This window comes from Augochlora pura, chromosome 1, assembly GCF_028453695.1.
Source record: "Augochlora pura isolate Apur16 chromosome 1, APUR_v2.2.1, whole genome shotgun sequence".
NCBI lineage: Eukaryota > Metazoa > Arthropoda > Insecta > Hymenoptera > Halictidae > Augochlora > Augochlora pura.
The window spans coordinates 10512946-10532617 of NC_135772.1; the positions used below are offsets into that span (position 1 = coordinate 10512946).

The following is a 19672-nucleotide window of genomic DNA, read 5'->3' on the forward strand; positions in this document are numbered from 1 at the left end:
AGCATCGCGTCGCTGCAGACAGATTCAACATCATCATTACGACGTGCTGTAATTAATTCGATCCTTTAATTATACTCATAATTATCCACGGCAGAGTCAGTCTGGTGTGCAGGTTACATTTGATTCCATCGCTGGCGAGGGGTGGGGGAGATGTCGTAAAGTCGGAACGGGGTTCGTGTACACCACCGCGCGCTCGCACCGCTCGCGGAATTACCTTAATTTCCGGTGTTAGCCGTCTTCTTGGTCAGCGGGTGTGTTTGTAGATCCCGGGACTGGGTCAACGGGTTCGTTCCACTTTTTCTCTCTTCGCAGCCGTTCCTCCCCGGTGAAAATATATTTACGTGTGGCAGCCGCGATTTCGATCGATACGCGCCGAGCCCTTGTCTCTGGGACAGTGACCGCACGGCGCCACAGATTGAAGGTGAACGCGAGAAAGCTACTAGCGCCTTGATCCCGCGGGGGGGGACAGAGGGGTTGGATCGACGAACGGGTTTTTCCGAGTAGATAGCGGAGAGAGGGTTGCGCCGTAGGAGAAACGGTTTCGAGGGTAGAGGAAAAGCGGCGACGAGAGGCGACTTGTAAATAAATGTGATACGAATCGGCAGGAGCCAACGGCGCGCGATGGCCGTTGTTCGTAAATATAGAAAGGTAAACCGAGGGTATAGCGAATTAGCGGTTGATGTCGGCGAGAAGAGGGCTCCCTTCGGTGAAAGGAGAACGCAGTTGGTGGTGGCGGTTGGAGATGGCTATAGAATGGGGTGATAAACGAACGAAACGGAATTGAATAAAATCACAATCGAATCAAATCACAATCAAATCAAATCAAATCAAATAGAATCAAATCACAATCAAATAGAATCGAATCGAATAGAGGAGGCAGAATCGAAAATAAAGAGAGAAACTGAGACTGAGAGAACGAGAGGGAGAGAGTAGATGAGGAAAGATAATAAAAAAAAAAAAAAGCGAGAGAGAGAGAGAGAAAGAAGCGATCGAGCCGCCGTCGACACAAACTGGGCCGCGGGCGGCTCGTCGTCGTAGGTCGCGTTGGGAGGCCAACAGTTGAAAGTGACTTGTCTTGTGTTGATGTTGCAGGTTCAAAAGCCTGGCACATGCGGCTGACCTTTGACCGGGTGCCAGGCGGCTGCAACCTTCACAGGTGCAAGCTGTGCGGCAAGGTCGTGACGCACATCAGGAACCACTACCACGTCCACTTCCCCGGCAGGTTTGAGTGTCCTCTCTGTCGTGCCACGTACACACGTAGCGACAACCTGCGCACGCACTTTAAATTCAAACACCCCGAGGCAAGAAAGATCGATCTAAACGATTTCATGACTGGCGCCCTGGCGCTCTCCACGATGACTAACGATACCATGAACACACTGTCCTAAAAACGCGCGAGTCACCGATCTATACACGCGTCTGTATATATCTTATACATAACGATATATTTAAATGTATACGCCGGTGTACGCGATCGTATACCTGCGTATACATTTATCTATCTATCTATCCATCGATATATATGTGTATATATATTTACACCGACGTACTGCGCGCCCCGAAAGTAAGAAAACCGGAAAAAAAGCTACAGTGAATAATATATTATATATACATGATTATATTGTATATTACGTATTTATACACGTATATGTAAAAGATATGTAATGTATTGCATAATCGTATATATATATTATATGTGTATACATATATATGTATATGATATAAATATGCATAGAAACACGGAAAAAAAATATACAGAGAGCGCGGGTGGCTGCGCCGGCAGGGGGGTATTGTCGCAAGTTTCGATCACACGATACGGCCCTGGTGTCACGGCCACGTGATGAAAGGCCGGTCTCTCTCGGCTGTTTTCTTTCTCGAACACCAAATCTTTTATAGGTTTTACGCTTAAGGGATCGACAAGATTCTCTCCTACCGCGGGGTTTGGGGTGGGGGGTGGGATGGGTGGAGGATGATGATGATAGGGTCGCAGAGAACCCTGATGTGGCGTGTACAGTTTTTAGTGTGTCGGGTATTTTGGAATGGGCTTGTCGTAGCTGTAACGATTCGACAAATGGAAAGTGAGGATGAGAACACGTTCTTGATTGAATGAAATATAGTTAGAATCGAGTGCGACGCGCAAAACGCGCGCGCCCGCGTCTCCCGGGGACGGGTGAGTTTTTTCGTGGCGCGCCCGCGTGAGGAAAAAAAGGAAATATCGATTTCTTATCGGAGCCGATTTAACGGAGTTCGATTTGTCTCTGTGACGCGACTCGGTCAAAGCGGTTTTCTTTTTTAAAGTAACGGATATTAGATCGAGTTTAACGATTACAATATTAGAACAATAATATTAATAATATTGATATATGGATTACACAATTAACGAGAATTATGCGTGAACCACGGATCGGCGATGCGACGACGAAAGTTCCTTCTCTCGATACAGCCAGCAGCGAGGTGGTTGTTTGTTGTTGTTGTTGTTTTTTCTCTCTCTGGCCGACGATCGGCGCATCCGCGAGCGAGCGAGCGCGGAGTCCGAGACGAATCGAAGTTTGGCGCGGGTCGCTTTTCTCGGCTTTCACGCTCGTGTGAGAACGCGCGCGCGCCCGGCCGGCCGCGGCCCCCGGAGAACGGCGCGGCGCGTCGCGTCGCGTCGTGTCACGTCGCGCGGAAACGGAAAGAGCGCGGTACACGCGTGCGCGCTCCTGCCAATGCTCTCGCTACACGCGTGCTGTGCAGAGCGTAGAAAATTGTGTAGAGAAAAGACGCCGCTGCGCGACGGCGGTGCTGCTGCTGGAAAGCTGGGTTCCGAACATTGTCCAAAGACCGGGCAGCTTTATTTTTTTCGTGGTCAATGCGCTGCGCCGATCGACGATATTATACTGCGTAAGCTAAGGAGCGTTTAGGCGTGTCGGGAGAGTACACGATTCGCGCGCATTATTAATTAATGGGGGATGATTCTAATGCAATTACATGTTGCACAGGCGTCTACCTACGTACACGATTTAACACGGTGTATGGATGCGGCTGGCGACTCTCACGACGCACAGGTGCGAATGTTTGCGCGTGTGTGTACGCCTCTGTGCGAGCGGGTTTGTGCGTGAACGCGTGTGCGCTCGTTTGTTGCGTGTGTGTGGGTCTGTGTGTATGCATGTGTGGAGGTACGTATGCATCTATATGTGTTTGAACGCGAGCGCAAGAGTGCGTGTGTGTGTAGGCAGACGCAGGTGTATTAATTCAAAGTGGGAGCAAACGTGGTGCCAATTCCTCCCGTAGTTGCTGCTGTTCGCCGGCCTGGACGCGCCGTCGGGCAGCCAGAAAGAATTATAATTAATAACCAATTAGTTAATTAACTATTATTAATTAAAGACCGCGGTTTTACTGGAAGTAATTCGTTCGATACGCAGGGTGATGTCGTGTATAGTTGTTGAAAGAGTTTATAGTTGGATATTTCATATTAGACTGTAATCGTGTGTTTCATCGGCGTTCGGGTATATCTCGCTGGCAATAAAAATATTAATCGGCGACGCGCGTGCTACGCCCACGTTTGCGCGGGCTACACTTTTATGCTAGCTCGCGAAACCTGCGGCTGTGGGGGCTGGGGGTGGGGTGGGTAACGGGTTGCAGGAGTTCAGGGGCTAGGACGACGGACTGTATATCCGGCGCGCACAGTGAACACCTAGACACAGTACACAAAAGAGGACACGAACAGTTTGGCGATGATACATAGAACATTCTTGGACATATATAAACACGCTTACACGATACATACATATTTATATATATGTATATCCATGTATATATATAAATATGGTAGAGAAGACAATTTCGCCACGGGCACACGATATGGAAACACGCAGCGCGACGCGACACCCTCGCGTACTTCCGGAACCATGGAGGTACGGCCACACGCAATATTTAATCGACTAACAACGAAATCTTTTTTAGTCCTATGCATCGTTTCGAAAGGTTTTTCCGTTTCTTCGTTAGTTAGATAGAGATTTAAAACGGTCGCGGTAGCGGCCTCGCGGTTCTAACACGAGGTCGGAACTATAAAACACGTTATTTGTTACATGGACACCTAAAGTTTATAAAATGATATTTACGGACTACACGTACGCGTATACACGCACACGGTACACCGACACATTTATACTAACATGTTACACCGACGAAACACGCACGTATACATGGTACAACGGACACCGAACAACTACACACCACCGCACACGTAGGGACACGTTAGAACGCCAGAATAATTGCGCGTTATGCAGCAGATTAATTAGTGGAAATCAGACGAGACATTCCACGATTCGGGACTTAAGTGCATAGGCGGACACACTCGTCACACGATATAACGAATTTCTTTTTCTTTCTTAACTGTATCGGATTGCTTTTTAGTAATATATACATAATTATATTATTCTATACGTTATACGTTATTAATACGTTATTATAATCTACCGTTTGTAGTAACCGAGCATTGGTTGGATGATATAGTTAACGTTAAATAATGTCAATTTTTATTCAAGAGGGCTGGTTGCGATATTTTTCACCGCATCGTTACACGTTGATATTTAATTGGTTGGGGTGCAAGCTGTTTGTTCTTTCTTACTTCTTTGTTTGTTTTACGTGGGTGTGTTTAGGTACGTCCGTGTATCGCCCGCGATATACGCGCGCACGTGAATCGCACGCACGTACATTTACTAGTTTACACGTATATTAACGATAAAGGTTTACAAGTGAACGCATATATGCCGAGCTCGAAGAAACCCCGTCGCTCCCGTCGCGTTTCTCTCGCGTCCCTCAATTTTAGCTTGGAAAGAGATGAAGAAATTTTGTAGGACGCCGCTGCTCCCTTTGCTCCCTCTAGACTAGTAGGCTCGCATCAATCCAATTACCAGAGACTTCACCGACATCGTACAGTTCGGAACATTGGATTTGCGATTATTTTGCTATCCTGATTTCATCGCAGCTACGCGCACAAGACCAAATAAATAATAGCAATAAAGGAAAGATGTTCAACTTGGACGAGTTAACAACAAAGGACTTTGACTCAATTAAAGAATATATAATATATATATATATGCAACGGGGAATGCGTTTTATCAATTTCCAAGCCAAACATTGTGCGATGCCCGAAAGCGAGGTGCGCGACGAGATTTCTCGACACGTTGCATTACACACATTCACACATTGACACACACGCATGGAAAGAGATATACAAGTATGGCGCGCGTACTCGCGTGCCGAGATATACACGCGGGGGGTTCCATGGGATCGCGTGCGTGTGTGCAGAGGAACAGAGAGACGGACGAACGCGGATGTACGTGTGTTTCGAGCTAGGAAAGCGTGGATCGACAATCGAGTACTCCCACGGTACTTGCGTGTACTCTCGGTCCGGTGTACACATCGACGCAGAAGTAAAGTCGGGTCCGTTAGCTATTCAAAGAGCCAAACCGCTATAATGTGATCAACTGATATTACCGTCGATCTTCTCTCTTTTTCGCAAAAAAAGGGGCACTTTGCATAGTTAAGGCTATTTACCGAACACACATATACCTATAATTTAATATTAATCTTAACTATAATAATAATAATAATATATACGATAATAATATATACATAACCAGAATATTAATATATTACGCAGATGATTAAGTATATTAATTAATATATTGGATAATTTATTTTATTTTGTTTTACCGTTTTAATGATTTTATATATATGTTATTCACTGTTTATGTATTACCACGTAACACGCATACACGAACCTACACATATACACGTACATACAGAAATATATATATGTACACATATATATAATATTTACAGTACCGCAGTATACGCAGAGTTTATTATTTATTAATCGATGGGGCGTAGAAGAATTGCGTCTGGTTGCACCATGCAGGGCCTATCTTCGACCTCTTTGTTTCTCGTTGTTTCCTTTTTGTCTTTCGCACCGGCTTTCGTAGCGCCACGCGACTCCGAGGCTCGACGTCTCGGAGCCGCGCGGTCGCTTTTCTATTTTTGTTTTTCCTTTTCCGTTCTCATTTTTGACTCGTCTCCTTCTCATTTCCACGTTACACGCACACATTATACATAATGTAATAGGCCAACCGATTGTTCCAAGTGTTGCGAACGATTATTTCGAAACGGAGCCGGCTGTCGTCGGATCGGAATCGAATTTTTTTCGACGCCCCCCCATGGTCCGTGCGCGCAGGATCATTCCGGCGCGGATCGATCGGGAACCGTCCGCGTCGATCGTTATCGGCTTCTAGGGTGCTTCTAGTACGTCGGACTCGGTTATCTTCGCGCCGGTGAACGCTACGACCGCGGACGCCATCTTCGGGAACGATTTAGATTACGTTTTACTGCACCAGATTCGGAATTATATGGTTCGCGCGCGGGGTGCGCTCGCGAGATAAACGTTTCAGCGAAGGATGCAAGCGAGGGGATCTTGTACTCGCCATCAACTTTTTTACACACGGCTCGACTTCATTATTTCGAGCTTTACGACCTGCTTAAAAGTCAGGCGCCATCTTAGCCGAACGCCCGAGTTACGGCCTACCAGTTCAAATTTCAAGTTTTACGGCCGCCGCGGCGAATATACACAAGAAGGGGACGCGGTGTGTCTCGGTGTTTCTTCGGGATCCCAGCGACACCGAGTTTCATTTAATTATTCGGAATCTTTGAGCTATATTAGCCTCGTGGCGTCATTTTTGCCGGCAGTTACGGTCCCATCCGAAATGAACCGTTCCTGAGGAAAGTCGAACGGATTAAACGGGGCTGGCGTGTCTGAGCGGTGAATTTTAATTAATCGATTTTCTCCGTTTAATAAATCGACGACCCCGCCATCTTCTAACCTTGCTTTCTGCGGCTGAACTTCAGACAAAATGCTGGCTGCCGTATTAGACGGAAAACAAGATTACTATTACCGTCTGTGTACCGGGGATTCCGAGGTGGGAAGGAAACACTAATTGGAAGGTTTTTTTATTATCTGATCCGGGTCGAGCTATCTAGATTGGCCCATGGTTGGAATAGGTAGGTCGCGTTCGATATTTGCACCGTGGTCACTTGGAGTACGCTGGTTCGAGACCTACATTTCTTCAAGGTCACTTTTCGTCTGATACCGTAAGGCTAACGCGGAACAACCGAGACAGGTATGACGCGAGAACTTCGAATCCGCCCGATTAATCTTCGTCGAACGATTTCTTGTTCATTCACGTATCTCTCAGTTTGGTGGGCTTTTTGCTGATCATGAGAATATCTGGCAAACGTCGGCCCAATTTCGTTACCAGACTCCTAGATATCTATCGCATCTTATCTGCCTCTGCAACCAAAGTTGATATCTATTTATTGTCTAATCTGTACTAGGAGAAGATTATTGGCAGCTGTAGCAGCTGTGGGAGGATGGGTAATATAGTTATTTTAGGCTGTAATATTCTGTTGAAACGAAAATTCTGTATGGTGTGGATGCCACTTATTAGGATCAACGGTAGAAAAATTTGCTTAATAAACGTAACTTGGACGCGGCATCTTCAATTTCGGTTGATTAATTTTAAGATATGATAGATTCCCTTCGAGCAGGAGATTTATGATGGCAGAGGCGCTGCGAGACAGTGTCGCGCTCATACATGTTTAACTCCACAATCAGAAACTGAGCAACTGTTGAGACTCCTTCGGGGGTGATTGAATAAAGCTGGTCACCGTTGTAAAGTTTCCTGGAGGAGTGACCTTGCCAAATGGCGGATCCAGTAATCTGGTTAACTTTTGTTGTAGCCGTCCAGTTGGAATTCGTTCTAATGGATCGAACCCGGATAATCAAGTAATTAATGGTTGAAGCAAAACTATTCCATCAGTTTTCAGAATTACTCAACATAGGATTGCTGTTTTCGAACTCGGCTGCCATGTTGGAGTAAGCTCAGGTGTTGTAGTCCCCTTCCTCTCCGAGCATCCTCCTCGCGTCCTCTGTAAATCCAAGGATGATAATTTAATCTTTGCTACTTGGACTTTCGCAGGGTTTATCGTCAACGTCGTAACGATAAATCTAGTCGTCCGTGTTTCTCCTCTAATGCACCGATTCAGAATCCGATTAGATCGATAACAACGTAGTTCGATATGCAATTTAATGCTTCTAGTAATTTATCGCTCTGTACCTTGCTTCTCCTCCTCAGAGTCCTCTCGGCCATTTCGTCGCACCAAGACGGTAATGTTAATTTTATTCTCCGTCTAGTCAAGTGCCGCCCAATATTCTTCTTAATCGTAGTCATTAGAGGTAAGCTAATGAAATAAGTAGACTGCGGAGCTTTATGCAAATTCGGTGGTTTCGAGGACTAATGGACGGAAACAGAAATTACGTAGAATTACTTCGCATTACTTCGCATTTTAATCAAATGTTGGGCCAAAGAAGAGTATTAACCAGCCAAATCTGTTAACAATATTCCAGTAGCTTTTATCAGAAACGAATAAAGATGCGCAGCCTACGAATATTTTTCGAGAAACTGAACCGTTTTATCGGTTGACAACCGAAACTCGATGGCGCGCGAGCTTTTTCAGCGACGTACAGTAAATTATTCTCCATTTCCTAGAAAATTGTGCAACTATTTTAGCAGACGAACGCTTCGTTTTTCCCGGTTAATCCTGGTTAAACTTGAACAGCGCCTATTCAGAATTTCATAATGTCATAATGGATACAGATAAGATTAAATTTTTAAACGCTACCTATGATTACTTAAAGTTTCATAACTCCCTTAACAGTCCGAAAGTTCAGACAAAATTATAACAAGTGGAATACTTTATACCTCCTGGAAAACTTTTCCGACCCTTGGGTTAGATATGAATTTTCATGGATTTTTTAGCAGATCAGAAGGGACGTAGAATATTTACACCGACAGCTAGAAATAAAAGTCGTGTTAGCAATTTAAAAATTACCGTTCGCTCGCCGGAGGAACGCCCGGAAAGTTTGCTTTTATATTAAAGCGGGCTCTCTTTTGATCCCGATATTTCTTGCAGACGCGAAGCTAATGTCGCGATGTACGGAGCATTCATTCGCGTACAGTGAAAAAATTCAGTTAACAATTGGTCGGTATCTTTTTAATATTTTTGGACGACGATAATTAAAAGTCGACGCTTCGCTTATCGTTGCAACGACTATATCCAGTGCGGGTATTTGTGCATTTTCAAACAAGATGTAACGCTCAATAGCGTCGAAAGTGTTTCCAGGCTGTTCCTTACATTGGTAAAAGTTCTTGCGACGGGAAATGTATTTGTAAAAATTAGAATCAGCATAATTATCCGCAGCCTGGCGAATATAATGCTTCGCGTTCCGAAGAGTCAGAGAATTAATAACTCGACGTGCTACGTTCAGAGCCGGTAATGCAGACGAATGCTGCCAAGTGGACGTGTCCCATATACGCTTCTACATGCAGGAGCCGCGTGTCCGATCCACTACAAGGACAGCAGAGATTCTCCTGTTCCTGTAGTCGATACTTGCTCCGTTATTCCGACATCTAACTTTCCGTTGTAGTGTCAGACGCTTCGCCGTGGTACGCGAAATTACAGCAGGCCACAGTCGGGGTACAGTTACGCGAAATTGTCGGCTCGCAAGTTTTACATGTAACGACTTTTGCCTTCCGCTACAAGACCCTTAGACCGGATCAATCGGCGCGAGATTGTATCGCGGCGACGAAATTGTACCGAATTACAGGCACCGCGACTGGCTCGCTGGTTTTTCACGAACCGGTGATTATATTTCTCGGTCAGTTGCCAGCGGTTCGGTGCTTTCGAGTCGCCCGAGTCGCTTCGGACGAGATTAAAGAGCGTTTAAGGGCCGCGTCGGGACCTCGAATCGACTGAGAAACTTGGCAATTTAGAGGTCTCCGGATCAAAGAAGCCTTCTTCGGGATCATATATTTATCGGGGTCCACGTCTTCGAACAATTTGCATTCGCTGGAACAAAACGGGGACTCGAAGATTCATTGTAAACGTAAAATTGTTGTACCATTTAGAAATGTCCAGTGTTCCGCAGCCTTGCGTTACACGGAGGATATCGCATGCCCTAAGCTCGGCACTTAATTACGAATTCGCTCGTATCACGGTCGATCCTTATCCCTTCCGTCGGCGTCACGGGATTCGATTAATTCGGCCTGGTCAGATATCGGAATCCCTGCATAGAAAATTATGCTGTATCGCGGTCCCAGCCATTTGTCAACGTCAGAGCTCGCTGCGACAAAGTAGCCGAGTATCTGCGACGACGTTCAATTTTTATCGCTCTCGATCCGACGCGCTTTGATCCGTGCCACGGCCGCGTTTACGCGTTAATTCACGGGCATCGTTTAATTGCGACCACCAGTGTCGCACCACATTCACCGATAAGTCGAATGAAATATTAAACTTTCCGAGATGCGGTTAAACAATTCGCGTCTTCCGGCTAGAAAAATATTGTATATTTCAATGCATTTAACACATTGTATGCGGGTCACGTACTAGTACGGGTTAGTGTAACAACATGGTTTGTTTGTGGGTACTTAAATAACGGTGTGTACAGGAAAACGAAGCCTACTTGTCTACTATATAGATTCCGGAAAAATTTAGACAAATAAAAACTAGTTTTTTTTACATCAGTCGATGCGGAACCACGGAACGGGGTGGTTGATTAAACAAATCAATTTACATTTAAAGTAAACTTTTTATTTATCCTTGCCAAAGTGAATTTATCGAAGATAATTGTGATGAAATCTTCGCTGACGCATTATCAGATGTTTCGTGTAATAGTGACATCGAAAGTGAAGACTTCGAAGAGACCGATGACGAAGAGCTTATTCTACACCCTCGAACTATCAATCGCAGAGCTATTAGTGCTAGTTCTGAAACAAGTTCTGATGAAGAAGCAGAAGAATGGTCATCAAGCGACGATACTCCTGTACTGGATGATTTTTTGGGTCGTCCTGGTGTGAATGTAGCTGACGTTCCTGAGTCTGTTATCGATGCAGTAAGGCTATTTATAGGCGACGATTTTTTTCATATTTAGTTACCGAATCCAATAGATATTACAATCAAAATATTGAGCGACTAAAAACGCCTAGCAAAAGTGCATCCATTCGGCAGAAATGAAGGAAAGCCATAATATTGACAGTACAACACGTCAAAATATTATAAAAGCAAACGCTCTAATCGATTATAAGTTCATGAAAGAGGTCGATCGTATTTATCATATTACAGCATCTTGCGCGAAACTGTGAAGTGGACGAAACGCGTAGCCATGTATATGACGAATTGTTCACCTTTTAATTCATACGTCGTATACAATTCCACAAAGACGAACAAAAATTAAATATAAAGAATTTTTATATGATGTCGCATTGGAATGGGTAGCTGATCGATTACCTGAAACTAACATTCCAGATCCAGGGCCATCCACGTCTAGTACACAAAGGGCACCCAAATATGACCCACCTGGAAGATTATCAATGGATATGCGGAAACATATTTTAGAGAAAATTGTTACTACTGGGAAGAAGAAAAAGCCGCAAAGACAATGTCGTGTGTGTGCTGTGAAAAAAGTGCGGAGTGAAACATCTTACATATGCAAGTTTTGCCGTGTACCTCTTCATAGATGAAAATGCTTTGAACGTTACCACACCGTAACGTAAAACATTATTAGTTTTATGATTGCTCTTTTCATTTTTTTATAATGTAAAAATGTTTATATATAACATAATTCGAAAAAATTAAAACTATATACTACTATTTCTATTTGATTTTTTTTAGTTGGTTAAAAAATTACATAATTTTCGATCTACTGAGATTTAACTGATTAACTAAATTTACGCGCAAAACGTCCACTCCCGGCACAATTCCGCTGCAAAATGTACCCGCACGCAATGTGTTAACAGATATTCCATCTTTTTAAAAACTTCGAAATTTTCATTGCATTCTCGTCTTGGAAAGTTCTACTTAAATCCCACTGAAAATCCGTAATTCATAAAATTGGAAAAAATCATGACGATTCATGACAAGTCCAAGGAAATCTCACACCTTCGAATCAGTTTAGTCGGAGAAGTTGAAACTGTACATTTAGGATTTCATCTGTTCGCTAGAGCCACGACACAGCTTCTCTTTAAATTCGATAACGAAGTATCGTCGCCGATATGTGAACGACTTCAATTCCACTGCCAATTAGTGTTTGTCCACTTCCTTTCTTAGAAATTCAGATCAATCGATACAGTCGATTTCCTACATAAAATAGTTCACGGAATAACTAAATGTAATAGATCAGAGAGGATTGTTCCTCCTAAAATAACATTAACCTTTTTCGTTTGTTTCTCGTCTACCCAAGTTCATTTATACGTCATCGTATAATGATAATTACCTTTTGCATTATTAGGAACATTGTTTTTTACAGCCGTTTTGCAAAATTCTTATTTATAAAGGTAAATGGACTTCTGAGCCACCCATATGACCACCGTGACAGTTGTTGAACGAAGTAAGCTGAGACGTCGGGCCCAATCGAACTAGAACAATAGCAAATTACTGTAGAATATATGGCGATTCCTGGTCACGGATAATTGGACAGTCGCGACTGTTTAATACCGCGAGAAGTGAATTCGCCTCTAAAAATTCTGATAACGGGTAGTCGAGATGGGATCGGCGTTGCGTAGTCTCTGGCGTAGCGCCCCGGAAGGTAAAACCGTCGCTAAAAATTGTTCTCGGCGTTAGATAATGGAATAGATTAGCCTGTCGTCGGTGGACAACGGCCGCCGGTTGGACAGGCGCGTTAGCGACACGTCAGCGATTCGTGACACCGCATTCGTCGCGGCTCGACGCTGTTTTATTACAAGAATCCCATCGACCCGATATATAAGTAATTAGCCCCGCGGTCGGGCCGCAGGGGGGGGGGGGGGGGGGGCGGTATCGATCCCGCGGCCGGCACTCGACGTCGCCGTCCCCTTTTTGAGTCCCCGCTAATACGTCTGGACGCGTTCGCCGGTCTCGAGCGCGCTGCCAATTTCCGGGATTGTCCACGCACAAGTCGGGAAACGGTCGATGGTTAATCGCGCGAATCGCCGGACGTACGCGTCGAACGCGAGACGCGGGTTCGCCGTTAACGGCGCCTGCTCCGTGCTCATCAATTTTCCTGAAAATTTAGACAAGATTGAAAAAAGCTGCTCCCGATTTATGGTGTCGAAACGATATTGTTCGGAGAGTGCGGATGTTTGCGCGACGTAATAATTTTCTCGCGTCAACTGCAACCTTTCGCGAGCGAATCTGTGTCAAGCCTGATTCTACATCGGCAAACTTCCTCCTTATTTTCATCAGTTGAGATTCATATTACGGCTTACTTAATTCATTGTAAGGAGAGATTGAACAATTTCCGAGTCAAGCTCGAATCTTTTAATTTTACAGCTGTTTCACGTTTTGCCTTCGAGTCTTTAGCATAAGTGCGGAAAATCCGTGGTCTAGTTCCAGTGGCAACTCTCACGGACGTATTCCAGTTAAAAGTTGATCAGCAGAATTTAAGAACAGGGCGGTTCGCTTAAATTGGAACAACCAAGTTTCTCTGGCAGTCGCGGTTGTGCAAGAACCTCCTCGAGATGAGGTCCATTCGTTCCAGCGACGTGTAATACAATAGTGTTTTTTGGAAAAGTTTTTCGCGAGATTTGAAATTTATAGACTTACTTCTCAGCAATACTGATTTCTTCATGATTAAGATACTTTGTTCGACGTTTTTAATTGCTCATATTAATGCGCAAACTCGACGAATATTTTTCGACTTGATCCTCGAGGACATTATCGGGAACAAAAAGAAAACTGCAAGAGATATGTAGATGTTCCCGTTTATGTGAATCGTTCTATGTGTTTACGAATTATCATCTTCGTCAAAGGATTTTAAATTGCAGTTTATTTCAAGTTGAATTCGTGTTTTATGAACAAGAACAATTTACTTGGGCTTTCTCTATATAGCTATAAGCATAAACTTGGCTATCGAGATCAAGCATCGATTTTTTTCGGAAAAAGTCTCAAAGGAAGTCAAAAGGTAAAAATAGAAACAAACTATTAAAAGAATGTAAAATAATCGACATATTTTTCTTAACTCGCTAAAGGTGCTAGTTTCATATCGTTTGTTGCAATTGACGAAGAAAATGTTTGCTTCGCATCAAGATCCGCTATCTGCTATCAACATTTTAACTGTTTTCCAAATTCATATTTGTTCTACCGGCAAAGTATCAATTCTTTCCAAAACACAGAAGATATTTTTAAATCGTAATAAAAAAACTGCTTCCACTTGTCTTCGTTTTCCGGTGAAGCAACTGCGCCGCCATGAACCTAGCTGCGGTTAGGGTGGTGGGCGGCAGTGCATCGCGTCGCGTGGTTCGCGGTCGAACGAGCCATCGATCAAATCTTATCATCGCGATCGTAAATCGGCCGGGCATCTATCCGGGCATTGGCGCGGCAACGTTTCCTCCTCCTGGGGGAAGTCTTGGGGAAGTCGACCGGGCTCGAACGCCAGAATGCAACGGGTTACACGGTACTCTAGCCGACTCGTCAGCCGGAGCCCGGTAAAACGGGATTATTACCAGCCATCTAGACAAGCACCGTCAACCAGCCTTTGCAGCTTACACGAGCGTCGCAATCGTTCTGCGCCACGGCCCGTTGTTGGAGCCACCACCCCCGCGATTCTGCTTGCTCCTTCGCGAGCCCCCGCCTTTCACTACGACCACGGAGAACGGAGAACGGAAAAACGGTGCGTGCACGGTTGACTTAGGAACGTAAATACCGACTGCGGACTGACGCGACGGAACTCGACGCTCAACGACACGGAAACGAGAAGTCTGAACAAGACTGTGACTGACTGACTGACTGACTAGCGCAACGTCGTCGATGTCGCGGGGTCGTCTGCCAATTCTGATTAAAACCTTCATCGGACGAAACATTTCCAACGTCGATCGTAATTATCGGAATGATCTTAATGTATTGATGGAAAGCCGCGACTTTATTATTCCAGATTATCCCTCGGCCGTCAAAGTCCTTATCAAGTTTCTTTCAGGGATTTTTCGACCGATTTCATTGGACGTCAATTCTCTTATTGGATCTAATCGAATCTCTATTCATTCAAACTTGCAGCTAGATCGTTAGAACTTTAATGAAACGTTTAGATGTCTGGGGCTGAAGTCCAACTCAGCTGTCCGAGATAAATGTATTTCTGCGAAAAAGTCTGCGATCAAACGAGTCCGTTGTCTAGCACAGTTGTTTATCGATTTAATGTAAACATAAATTTATTAACGTTATAAAAAAAAAGATATTAATTCACGAATGTTTTTGAAAGGCTTGAATAATTAATCCTTTGCGTTCGAGCGGCGTTATTAATATTGTTATAACATGTTCGAAAATTATTTTTATAAATATCACTAAAGCATGGATTGAAAAAATTGATTAATTTCACACGCGTACAATAAATTTTGTTATATAAAATGGAAATATTAAAAGCCAGGAAAATGATTTTAGATTTGCAGTTGAAGTGGCTTCGAGTGCAAAGGGTTAATAGGTCCAACTTCAGCATTGATTACTACTTTGAACTGATTTACGTCGACGGGGAAAGTTTGATTAAAGTCATAATTAAAATCAATTATGTTGATTCATAGAAGTAACATCTATTAATGGGAATTTATTGTAGTAAAACGCGTTAACTATTCTAGCAAGAAATAGTTCCACTTACTTGTCAAAAATGTGATAGTGCACAGTCCTAGTCGCTCGAATAATTATGAAGAATATTGCATATCGATTCGAACAATTGCGTCCAATGGAATGTTAAGCAATTATTGTGGTTATTTTCGCAATAGGGACTCGAGAATGTTGCATAAATGAAATACATTTTGAGTTGGAAATAAGTTGTAGATTTTCTGACGTGAATTCTTTTTGTTGGATCGGACTTAATATTATTTTTAATCAACAAAAATTTATTGCGTTTAGTGTACATAGGTTCACACGGATTAGTTAAATTAATTCGAATCCATCTGGTCAGAGCTAGTTCGTAATTCCAACATTTGAATATTTAATATTGCTTAAGAAGTTATTAAAATAGCTGAGTACACTTGAACATAATGTATTCATTACCGAACACCGTAAGAACAATTTATAATGAAATGGTTTTACCTTTCGTCATACACGATATTTCAAAATGAAATGATCAGGCTGAATCAATATACGTGTTCCGTGAGAACCGACGCTAGAGGAAGATTGTTTAAATATACATAACTCCGAAAAATGCATCGTTGAAAATTCCGACAGAAGATATAAAATACAGGAATAATTGGCTCTTATATTGAAATTTCACTGGTCGGGCGAGTATTTACCATTCGTATTCAATATTCCATTCGCTAAAGTTAAACAAGATCGGCAGAAAATTTATTGATTGCTGCACTTGATCTTTCAATATTATCAGCTCCGTGCTGACAAGAGAAGTAATTATTTCTGTTTTAATTTATTTATAAAACATTTTTGAATTAAAATTTCTACATTGCTTGTATGTTTGTTTACCTGTTGGCGCGTACCTCGCTTCGTCCATTATTAACAATCGGAACAATTTCAGTGTTTTCGATTCGATGATCTTATTCGACCATCTTTTATTTAGTTCGTATCAACACGAGCATTGTTCTTATTCCGAAACGATATTCATTTGTCAACTCGCCTCTAGTTTTCGAGCAAATTAAATCGCAATTAAATGAAATTTTCGCAATTATTTTACACTCTTTCTCGGCGCAACGTGCTTTTCCAACTGTAAGGTATCGTCGAATCTTTTTTTCAGCGTAACTTGCGACCTCAGAAGAAACGGAATTTCGCGTGCGTCAATCTAATATGCAATTAAATTGTTAATTCGCACGTTGACTGCCAGTCAAGCTTCATAAAATTACCGAAGTGTTGAACCCTCTTTTCAACGAAATGAAAACCGTACGAGCCGACTTCGTTACAGTATCCGTTCCCTTATACCTCTTCAATTTCACGAGCTTCAATTAACATCATTTTATTTTGCGCTTCTCGCTGTTAAATTCAATTAGAAGATTCAGACGAACCGTTTTCATTCGTACACGTTAGCGTCCGAAACGTGGATAATAGAATATCCCCGAAGCAGTTTTTGGAGGAATGACATAACCATCGCGATGAAATAATTTTCATAGTTGTGATCCCGAAGCAAGAGAAAAGAAAAAAGAGTACATGTACACCATAATGTACCGCGAGCTTTCGCTAACCACATGCAACATCTCGGAAGAGTGTCAGTAGTCGTAGACATTTTTCCCATGTTCGCCGACCGCTCCTCCTATCGCGCTCTATTCCCTGCAATCCTTTCATTCCCGTCTACCGTTTACTTTCTACTCCGTTTTTCCCCGGTCCGCATGCATTTATCTCACCCCTAAACCCCTAAACCCCCCCTCTCCCCCTCTCACTCTCTGCAGTCGCGAGAAGAGCGATCGCGAGCTGACAGAAAATTGTCCGCAACCCATGACAAACTTCACTGGAACCGCGACGGTGCGAATGTGCTCGACTTTCTTGGACTCGTGGTTGCGCCCTACACGCGGGTCTACCGCAAAAATAACGCGCAAAGAACTTTCGTTTGCCCGGGAGACTCGATCCAATTAATTGCTAGATTTCCTTTGGTCCGTGATCGGAACGTCAGCCCCGCGTTGCGCGCCGTTTTGTAGGAGAAAAAAAAATATAATTTGGCAAGCTACTTGGAATAATACAGATCGATCAACTCGCGCCGGAATCATTTTAATTAGCCGTTGATTCGTCTCTGACAAACTTAATTGTCCCATCGATGAGTCCGGGCGATTCGAAAGAAGCCGTATTTCAGTCGGGAGACTCGCAGGTCGACGACAGCATTTGTTAGTTAAATTAATCGGGAGTCTGGCAACCGATCGATATTAGCTTCTCATAGTTCCGTAATGAACCCATTACGGAGAGTTTATCAAGCTAAAAAGTGTCTGCCGACCGGGGGCTCTCTCTCTCTCCGCGCGCGCGGTTCACGGCGTGCTCGCACACACACACGCACGCACACGCGCGCGCACACTGACACACACAGGGGGAGAGAGAGGACGCAAATATTTCCGAAGGTATTCGCGTGAATCGACGTATAGAGGCTCTCGTTACGCCGTCAGAATTCGATCGGCATGCGAATCACTCGAGGCGCGTCGCGTATTTCGAGCCGACGGGACGAAAAATGAGGAGGGGAGGGAAAATGACGTGAGGAGAGCACCCTACGAGCGGATATCCCTGATGCTGATCTACGGGAGACCAAGGCATCGATCTATCGGCCCCCGGGACAGTTCCCACTTTGCATACGCAATCTAATCGAATGAACTTTCAATCAGCGGTCTGCGAGCACAGTAAATGGAGTTGAACCTTACATTAATCCGAATTGTGCTCCCTTACATCGACGGGGTAACTCGGATCGGTCGTAGTTTAATTCGCATCAATCTTGTACCATGATCTACCGCAAGCATCCGAGGCGAATTAATTCTGCCAGGCCGTTTCTCAAGGGTCCTTGCATCTTCTCGACGCCGCGACGTTGCTTTTTTTTTCTTTGGCAAACCAAACGGAAATCTCGTCCACGATTCAAATGCATTTTCTCAACATCTATCGTTTCCCACGAAGTGGTATCCTTGCACGGGGTAATTGCTCAAACGGACTTTTTCCATATTTACTATAGCCTGTGCAAAGTACTTTTTCAAGCGCACAGTTCCCTACGTTTCTGAAACGGTGCAGCAACGTGCTCCAAGGGTTGACACGTGGACTCTAAGCTACCGTTTGCACTCGGACGTCCATAATATCGGGTCGTTCGGAAAGTTTCGTTCTGTCGCGAGAAAAATGAAAGACGATTTCTCAAACTTTTTTTTACATCTTTCTGAAAGCTTCGAAATCTTATTGTCTTTGAAGTCTGGAGTTTTATCGGCCAAATATTGGAGCGAGTGATTTCTCAACATCCTTAGAAAATAACATTTTTATGAAAAACTGACCCAATGACCCGATACTATTCTTAACCCTTTGAGGACGAATACCAACTATTGCAGAGCTACGCATCTCGTTTCAGTGATCGCAAGCATATAGTTTGATCGTATACATATCACGAGATCAGGATACCTTGTCCATTTATATAATTTTTACAACAGAAATTTTTGTCGCAAATGATTTTGTTGCAAATCTTGTTCAAATGGAGCAGTTATTTTTAACATTACGCGATTTAACACGTTCCGTGTCGAGCTGTATTTAGTCGACTCTTCATTCTGGTCAATTGAAGCTTTAAAAATCAATATATTGTGTTTATTTATCACTTATTGTCAATATAACTATGCAGCAGACTTATCATGGATCTATTATTTTGGTGGGAATTATATCTTTGTCAGAAAATATTTTGTTAACGCATTGAACAGCTATTTAAGCAGTGGTACACGTGGCGCGGAATGTGTTAATCGCCGCTTACCACCCCGCTAAGAAATACGTCCGAGTTTCTGGATAGGCGATCCGAGTGCAAGCGGTTACACTTCGAGACGTATCAATTTTCGCAGCCCATTCTATCCAACTTGTGCGAACGAGTTGTCTGCGGAACAGCAGAGCCTCGCTCGAGTGCGCCGAAACTTGGTCGACTCGGTTTTATCGTACCCTTACCGCGATCTTGTAA

At 43.6% G+C, this 19672-nt stretch overlaps 1 protein-coding gene across 6 annotated transcripts in view; it reads left to right on the forward strand.

The window, feature by feature from the left end:
• Positions 1–19672, forward strand: part of LOC144472486 (uncharacterized) — a 79326-nt gene that overhangs the window by 34062 nt on the left and 25592 nt on the right. The window contains exon 5 of one of the 6 annotated variants that reach the window (XM_078185680.1): positions 10774–19168. The exons of 4 other annotated variants lie outside the window; for them this stretch is intronic. In XM_078185680.1, the coding sequence (XP_078041806.1) occupies positions 10774–10955 (182 nt within the window). In that variant the 3' untranslated portion in view covers positions 10956–19168. Of the gene's footprint in view, positions 1–1092; positions 19169–19672 lie in introns of those variants that run through there. One more of the 6 variants, XM_078185653.1, reaches the window with a different exon arrangement.